The sequence below is a fragment of the Mizuhopecten yessoensis genome, unplaced genomic scaffold, assembly GCF_002113885.1.
Source record: "Mizuhopecten yessoensis strain PY_sf001 unplaced genomic scaffold, ASM211388v2 scaffold11129, whole genome shotgun sequence".
Classification (NCBI taxonomy): Eukaryota; Metazoa; Mollusca; class Bivalvia; order Pectinida; family Pectinidae; genus Mizuhopecten; species Mizuhopecten yessoensis.
Genome location: NW_018408894.1, coordinates 165,542 through 173,497, shown reverse-complemented (window position 1 = coordinate 173,497; position 7,956 = coordinate 165,542). Strand labels below are relative to the sequence as shown.

General features: G+C 37.0%; 1 protein-coding gene across 1 annotated transcript in view; it reads right to left on the bottom strand.

Annotated features, from left to right (window-relative positions):
* LOC110466311 (polycomb group RING finger protein 1-like) overlaps positions 1 to 7,956 on the bottom strand; it is a 12,818-nt gene continuing 4,862 nt past the window's right edge. The window contains exons 7-8 of the mRNA XM_021522729.1: positions 3,923 to 4,003; positions 1 to 3,107 (exon numbers count right to left, since the gene is read on the bottom strand). Of these exons, the coding sequence (XP_021378404.1) occupies positions 3,063 to 3,107; positions 3,923 to 4,003 (126 nt within the window). The 3' untranslated portion in view covers positions 1 to 3,062. The remainder of the gene's footprint in view (positions 3,108 to 3,922; positions 4,004 to 7,956) is intronic.

Genomic DNA, 7,956 nt, shown 5'->3' with positions numbered 1-7,956 from the left:
TCTTTCAGAAATCTTTTATGATAAACGATGGCTACACCATAACAAATATGCATTAATGATTTACAAAACATAACAATACAAAACAATAAATAAGGTCCTGATTAAACAATATCTGTCTTTAGAGCTCTGTAAAAAAACGTTTTACCAACATCAAATGTGTGTTCCACAGACCCTACAGTCTTACACATCCAACAACTTCACCTTTTAAGGTAGTGAGTCCCAGTATAATTTTTAACTAACCTCCAATGAAGAAGAGTTCCAATTTGTTCATCATTTTTCTTTTACTTGAGTTGCTTGCCAACATATACTATAGCAAATAGTTACATGACACAATTTTGCTTTCTTAACCTTTTCTGCACCATAAGTAAGAACATTTGAAAATGTTCTGTCTCCCTAAAAAGGTATGAAATTTGTAATTGTCTTCGAAATAAAATTGTAGCGTAAATAACAAATTTTACAGGAAAATATCTGTTTAAGACCTGTATATTGTAGAAGAGTGGTGAGACTCTCTAACTTAATATGTGATGGTTTTTTGATCATGGTACATTTGTTGGCTATGTACCCTATTGACTTTACAAATGTATAGGGATACATGTTTATAATACAACAGTGCCAGGGACAAAGCACCAGCTCATATATCATAGCACTGCAATCAAAACCAGGTTGTTTACGTGTACATAACAGAAATATATATAGCAGGTCTCTAATGGCAGAACTAATAATGGAGAAATGGCTTTCATGTCGAGGCCAGACATGCTGAAGTCTGCAAAGAGTTTGAAATACTTTTGTTTTAAACAAAAAATTTACCTGCTTTTTCCAAAACATTTAACAAATATGTACTATGGAAGTGCTCTTAACCAGAACTGGTGACCCCATATTTCAGAGAGTTTCCGGATACACTATAATGATCTTGTAACCAATTTTTCATATGATATACAAGGATGAAACAGTAAAATAAAATGTAACAATACTCTATAAGGCATGACGGATAGAAACATGGTGAAAAATCCTCTCAGTGAAAAATCCTCTTTGTGAAAAATCCTTACAACTGAAAAATCCCAACAGCTAACAAACTGATCGAGAAGTAATAATTTGTAAACTATTTTCAAGGTTGATGATTGGCAGTGGGTTTGTTTTTGAACAAAGGTAAATTGTAAAAAGTGTAAAACTATCTAAACATCTTGATATTAAAAGGTTTAACGAACAGACAACAGAATTTGAAGACACTCTAAATAGAAGAAAGAAGTTAACAGCTATCCGTCAGTTGATACACAGGTACATTTAGGTAACATTGGGTAGCATGCTCATATTTATAATCTCAATCACATTGAAGTAACTATTTTCCATGTGGCAATCAGTTTAAAAAAGTGGACAACTCCATACCATCAATAAGAAATTTCTGAGAGAGAAGACGTAAAAAACAAAAACTAAATAATTTTAAAATTCTGTATACAACATTTTACATCACATCCAACCAAACTAAAAGACCACCTTACATGTGACAATGAATTAACTCCGAGGACATGTCACAGACAGGAAAACCCTGCAGGTAACTGGTTTCGGTAAAGAATAGACCTACTAATCCCACTTTAAGTTATCATAACAGAATCAAATTTTCTTCTGCATTTTCTACAAACTGATCTGTTGCCTCCATTGTCCCTCTTGGGTCCTCTGCCTTTCCTTTTCTGTCGTATCTACTCCTTCGTTTCAGACGAATGGAGGTCTGATCTAGAAAGTGAGGGGACACTATAGACATCATAGAGTGACTTAAAGATTGTAGATAAATTAATTTTAATCATTACTTTCTTAACGAAATATCCAGTACAAGATCAAAATAACAATAAATATTTTTCTGAATACAAGTTATGAAAGTATGTATAAGAACTTTTAAAAGATATGTACATACTAACAATTCTGGACAGGGTATAAAAATATACTATTCTCATCTTCTACAAAATACACATTTCTACATTACAGTTATACAAAATGTACAGACTTAGAATCACACCTCTGTGCATTCCAAGGTAACAATTTATATACATTGTATATACATATATATGCCGCACTGTGATATAAGCTAAAATAGTCGTCATCTAAATGACAGTTATTCTATCTTTATCTGAAAAATTGTTATAGCCCTAAAAACAGTCATAAATACATGTCATATAAGTCAACAGCAAACAAAACTCACTCATTCCTCATCTTCTAAAAATGAGCAAAAACCTTGAAATGAGCAAAATTTTGTAAATATACATATACAAATAAATCATGTGGATATTTTTTCCTTAATGGATTCAGACACAGTTTACAAGTCAGACACCTCTGTTAGCAGAATTTTGTTTACAGTAAGACCATATTCAACCTATAATGAATGCCATAGGTATTCCATGAATTTGGAAAAGACAAAATGATTACAGAGCTTCCAAAAGTTTATAAAAAAATTGCCTTTATTGGGTCTTTCCCCGTAAGTCTGTAAATTATGGTAAAAAGATAATAATTTTTGTTAGACCAGAAAAAAGACAGGGGTGCTTACAAGAGATGAGGCACTTATTAGGTCGAATATAGGGTTCCGCTTTCAATTTTTGGGTTTCATAATTAACCCTTTTCTTACAGTCATCCATTTAAAGGAAATATTAGCACGTTGATTTTGAATCTTTATTCTAACTATGCTGCTAAAGGCTTTAAACTATCAACATTTCATATGCAATGTTACAGATTAAGTAATTTATCATAGTGACAATTCTCCTCGAGTTAATTCAATGCTTAGAGTTCCTGAACAGTTAAAAGTTAAACCACATATCAATAACGATGCAGACTTTATAATTTGGCACACAAGTAATTACTTATAGGTGATGTTGATGTTTAAAATGAAAGTAAATTTATGAGAAAATATCTTGTAAAGATACTTACATAAAAGTTAATCTAATTTCTTGTAAAATTCTTTAAAGCCTATCTAAAAATCTATACAAAACATTTATGAATTTTACAGGATTTTTTTCTTGTTGGAAAATATTTCAGGATAAGGGGAAGTAACTCCTCCAGTTAATGTTGTGTCAAGCTTTTCACCCAGGTTCTCTCAGACGATAATACAGGATCATCGGTGAGCCCTGCAACGGAACCAAATAAAGACGATCTACATCCAGTCCTCATATAACATATTTCCCATGTCATTTATTAACATTAAAAAGTTTACAATAACTGCAATTGAAAAATTGTAGAACAAAAATGAATATAATAATTAGCAAATATCTAAATAAATTAAACTTTAAAAAGTTTAAAAAAAAAGAAGTGTAAAATCAAAATTTCTGTTCCACATTAAGTCTTTACTACACAAATGTTCTTACAATACAGCTTTCAATCATGCTTCCTGCTTCAGATGGGATAAACTTGTGCCATTATGACAGAAACATTAACAACAACAGTTGATACGGGACAGTATGCAGTCATTCTTGTGGTGTTCCGTGTTAGGTGGATGTATGGACAGGTCTGAAGATTGATGACTGTACAAGTCATTGATTATTGTGACTACACATGGGAGGGTCAACTTCATTTGTAACTTAAGATATATTACAAGCAATACATTCTTCTCTCAATGTGTGTGTAGCATGAAGGTGTGTTTCATGTGTATGTGGCTAAAAGTCTTGTCAAGTTATTCTGTGCATAAAGCGTTATTTGTTTGTTAAATTAATCATGTATGGTTGTTCTATGGTTTTTTTTAATGAAAATTGACCTAAAAAAAATTTGTTGTATGTTTCATGAAACATATTTTCAACGTTCTCCAGAAAGCAAGAAGTTAAATGTCATAAAGCAAGTAATTATGGTAATGATATGTCAACAGAGATGGAAATCGTAGTCAGACATTTAAGCTTACTTCACAACCTACACAAAGCCAGATACAAGGATATTGTATTGGTTTACCTACCCGAGGACTCCAGTATACTAAGTTCACTTGTTTCATCGACATTTCATCTGACAGTTCATCGTTGTCACACATCATCTCCACCTGAAACATTGAAAAAGATTATCAAGGCTATTTCTAAACTTATTAACATGAGGTGGGTTGGTATATATAGTGCCACACCTAGCAACCAAATTATCAAGGCTGTACACAAACTGATAAACATGAGGTGGGTTTATATATAGTGCCACACCTAACAACCAAATTATCAAGGCTGTACACAAACTTATAAACATGTTTGGGCTTATAAACAAGTGTTATACCCGTCAACCCAATTCTCAAAGCTTTTTACCAACTTGTAACAAGAGGCCCAGAGGGCCTGTATCGCTCACCTGGATACCAAAGCAATCATGGCAAAATATTCTCCGAATTAGATCAAGGGAATATGCCAGACCCCAAGGCCAATCCTTGTAGCATATCTGTATTAGATTCTTCATGCCCAGCAATTTTATGTATGGTTATGGGGTGGGGATCTCAACTGTTTCCAAGCTTTGACTCAGAAACTAGGTCCCAAGGGTTGTGGCCAGACCCCAGGATCAATTCAAATATCGGGACTGTATTTGTCTCTTTTTGCCCAGCATTTGTATATATAGTTTTGGGGTGGGGATCTCAACCATTTCAAAGTTATGACCTAGGGGTTAAGTCTGCAAGGGTGGGGCAGACCCTGGGGTCAATTCTAATATCATGACTGCATTCGTCTTTTTATGCCCAACAATTGTATATATAGTTTTGGGGTGGGGATCTAAACCATTTCGAAGTTATGACCCAGGGGTTAAGTCTCCAAGGGTGGGGCAGTCCCCAAGGCCATCCTGGAAGCATATGTGCAATCATCTCTTTATACTCAGCAATTGTATATACCGTTATAGGGTGGGGCTCTCAACTGTTTCCAAGCTGTGACTAACAAACTAGGTCCCTAGGGGTTCGGTCAGACCCCAGGGTCTATTCTGATATCATGACTGCATTCGTCTTTTTATGCCCAGCATTTATATATATAGTTTTGGGGTGGGGATCTCAACAGTTTTAAAGTTATGGCCCAGGGACTATGTCTCCAAGGGTGGGGCCAGACCCTATAGCCATCCTGGAAGCAAATGTGCATTCTTCTCTTTATACTCAGCAATTGTATACCATGGTTATATGGTGGGGATCTCAACCATTTCCAAGTAAAACACTTTTTTTGGCCCCACACCTTAGGGGGTCAGCCCCACCATTTGTACAATTTTGAATCCCTGCCTCCCATGAATGCTTCCGACCAAATATGATCAATATCCATGGCATAGTTCTACAGTAGAAGTCGTTTATAGCAATAAAGCCAAATTGCCCCCTTTTTGGCCCCGCCCTCAGCCCCACCATTTGTATAATTTTGAATCCCCACCACCTAGGGATGCTTCCAGTCAAATATGGTTGATATCCACCTCTTAGTTCCACAGAAGACGTCGCTTATAGCAATATTGCAAAATTGACCCCTTTTTGCCCCAACTCTCAGCCCTCTTGGGGGTCAGCTCCATCATTTGTACAATTTTGAATCCCTGACACCTAGGGATGCTTCCAGGTAAATATGGTTGACATCGACTTCTTAGTTCCAGAGAAGAAGTCGCTTAAAGCAATATAGCCAAATTGACTCCTTTTGGCCCCGCCCCTCAGCCCCCTGGGGGGTCAGCCCAACCATTTGTACAATTTTGAATCCCCACCACCTAGGGATGCTTCCAGTCAAATTTAGTTGAATTCCAATCAGTGGTTAAGAAGGAGAAGTCGTTTAAAGAAATTGTTGACGTACGGATGTACGGACGGACGTACGACGGACGGACGATGGACGCAACGGTATGGCATAAGCTCACCTTGGTCCTTCGGACCAGGTGAGCTAAAAATGAGGTGGGGTTCTTTCAAGATAGATACTTACTGAAAATCAGAAAAAAACACTAAATGCAATGAACCAAACAGGAGAGCTAAATATTTAGAAGTAAACTTTGGTAGAAAAAAAATGGCAGATTATAACTTACCTCCACTCCCGTAGGTATGTAGATTATAACATACCCCCACTCCCGCAGGTATACAGATTATAACTTACTTCCACTCCCGTAGGTATACAGATTATAACTTACCCCCACTCCCGTAGGTATACAGATTATAACTTACCCCCACTTCCATAGGTATACAGATTAAAACTTACCTCCACTCCCATAGGTATACAGATTATAACTAACCCCCACTCCCGTAGGTATACAGATTATAACTTACCTCCACTACCATAGGTATACAGATTATAACTTACCTCCACTCCCATAGGTATACAGATTATAACTTACCCCCACTCCCGTAGGTATACAGATTATAACTTACCTCCACTCCCGTAGGTATACAGATTATAACTTACCTCCACTCCCGTAGGTATACAGATTATAACTTACCTCCACTCCCGTAGGTATACAGATTATAACTTACCTCCACTCCCGTAGGTATACAGATTATAACTTACCTCCACTCCCGTAGGTATACAGATTATAACTTACCTCCACTCCCGTAGGTATACAGATTATAACTTACCTCCACTCCCGTAGGTATACAGATTATAACTTACCTCCACTCCCGTAGGTATACAGATTATAACTTACCTCCACTCCCGTAGGTATACAGATTATAACTTACCTCCACTCCCGTAGGTATACAGATTATAACTTACCTCCACTCCCGTAGGTATACAGATTATAACTTACCTCCACTCCCGTAGGTATACAGATTATAACTTACCTCCACTCCCGTAGGTATACAGATTATAACTTACCTCCACTCCCGTAGGTATACAGATTATAACTTACCTCCACTCCCGTAGGTATACAGATTATAACTTACCTCCACTCCCGTAGGTATACAGATTATAACTTACCTCCACTCCCGTAGGTATACAGATTATAACTTACCTCCACTCCCGTAGGTATACAGATTATAACTTACCTCCACTCCCGTAGGTATACAGATTATAACTTACCTCCACTCCCGTAGGTATACAGATTATAACTTACCTCCACTCCCGTAGGTATACAGATTATAACTTACCTCCACTCCCGTAGGTATACAGATTATAACTTACCTCCACTCCCGTAGGTATACAGATTATAACTTACCTCCACTCCCGTAGGTATACAGATTATAACTTACCTCCACTCCCGTAGGTATACAGATTATAACTTACCTCCACTCCCGTAGGTATACAGATTATAACTTACCTCCACTCCCGTAGGTATACAGATTATAACTTACCTCCACTCCCGTAGGTATACAGATTATAACTTACCTCCACTCCCGTAGGTATACAGATTATAACTTACCTCCACTCCCGTAGGTATACAGATTATAACTTACCTCCACTCCCGTAGGTATACAGATTATAACTTACCTCCACTCCCGTAGGTATACAGATTATAACTTACCTCCACTCCCGTAGGTATACAGATTATAACTTACCTCCACTCCCGTAGGTATACAGATTATAACTTACCTCCACTCCCGTAGGTATACAGATTATAACTTACCTCCACTCCCGTAGGTATACAGATTATAACTTACCTCCACTCCCGTAGGTATACAGATTATAACTTACCTCCACTCCCGTAGGTATACAGATTATAACTTACCTCCACTCCCGTAGGTATACAGATTATAACTTACCTCCACTCCCGTAGGTATACAGATTATAACTTACCTCCACTCCCGTAGGTATACAGATTATAACTTACCTCCACTCCCGTAGGTATACAGATTATAACTTACCTCCACTCCCGTAGGTATACAGATTATAACTTACCTCCACTCCCGTAGGTATACAGATTATAACTTACCTCCACTCCCGTAGGTATACAGATTATAACTTACCTCCACTCCCGTAGGTATACAGATTATAACTTACCTCCACTCCCGTAGGTATACAGATTATAACTTACCTCCACTCCCGTAGGTATACAGATTATAACTTACCTCCACTCCCGTACGTATACAGATTATAA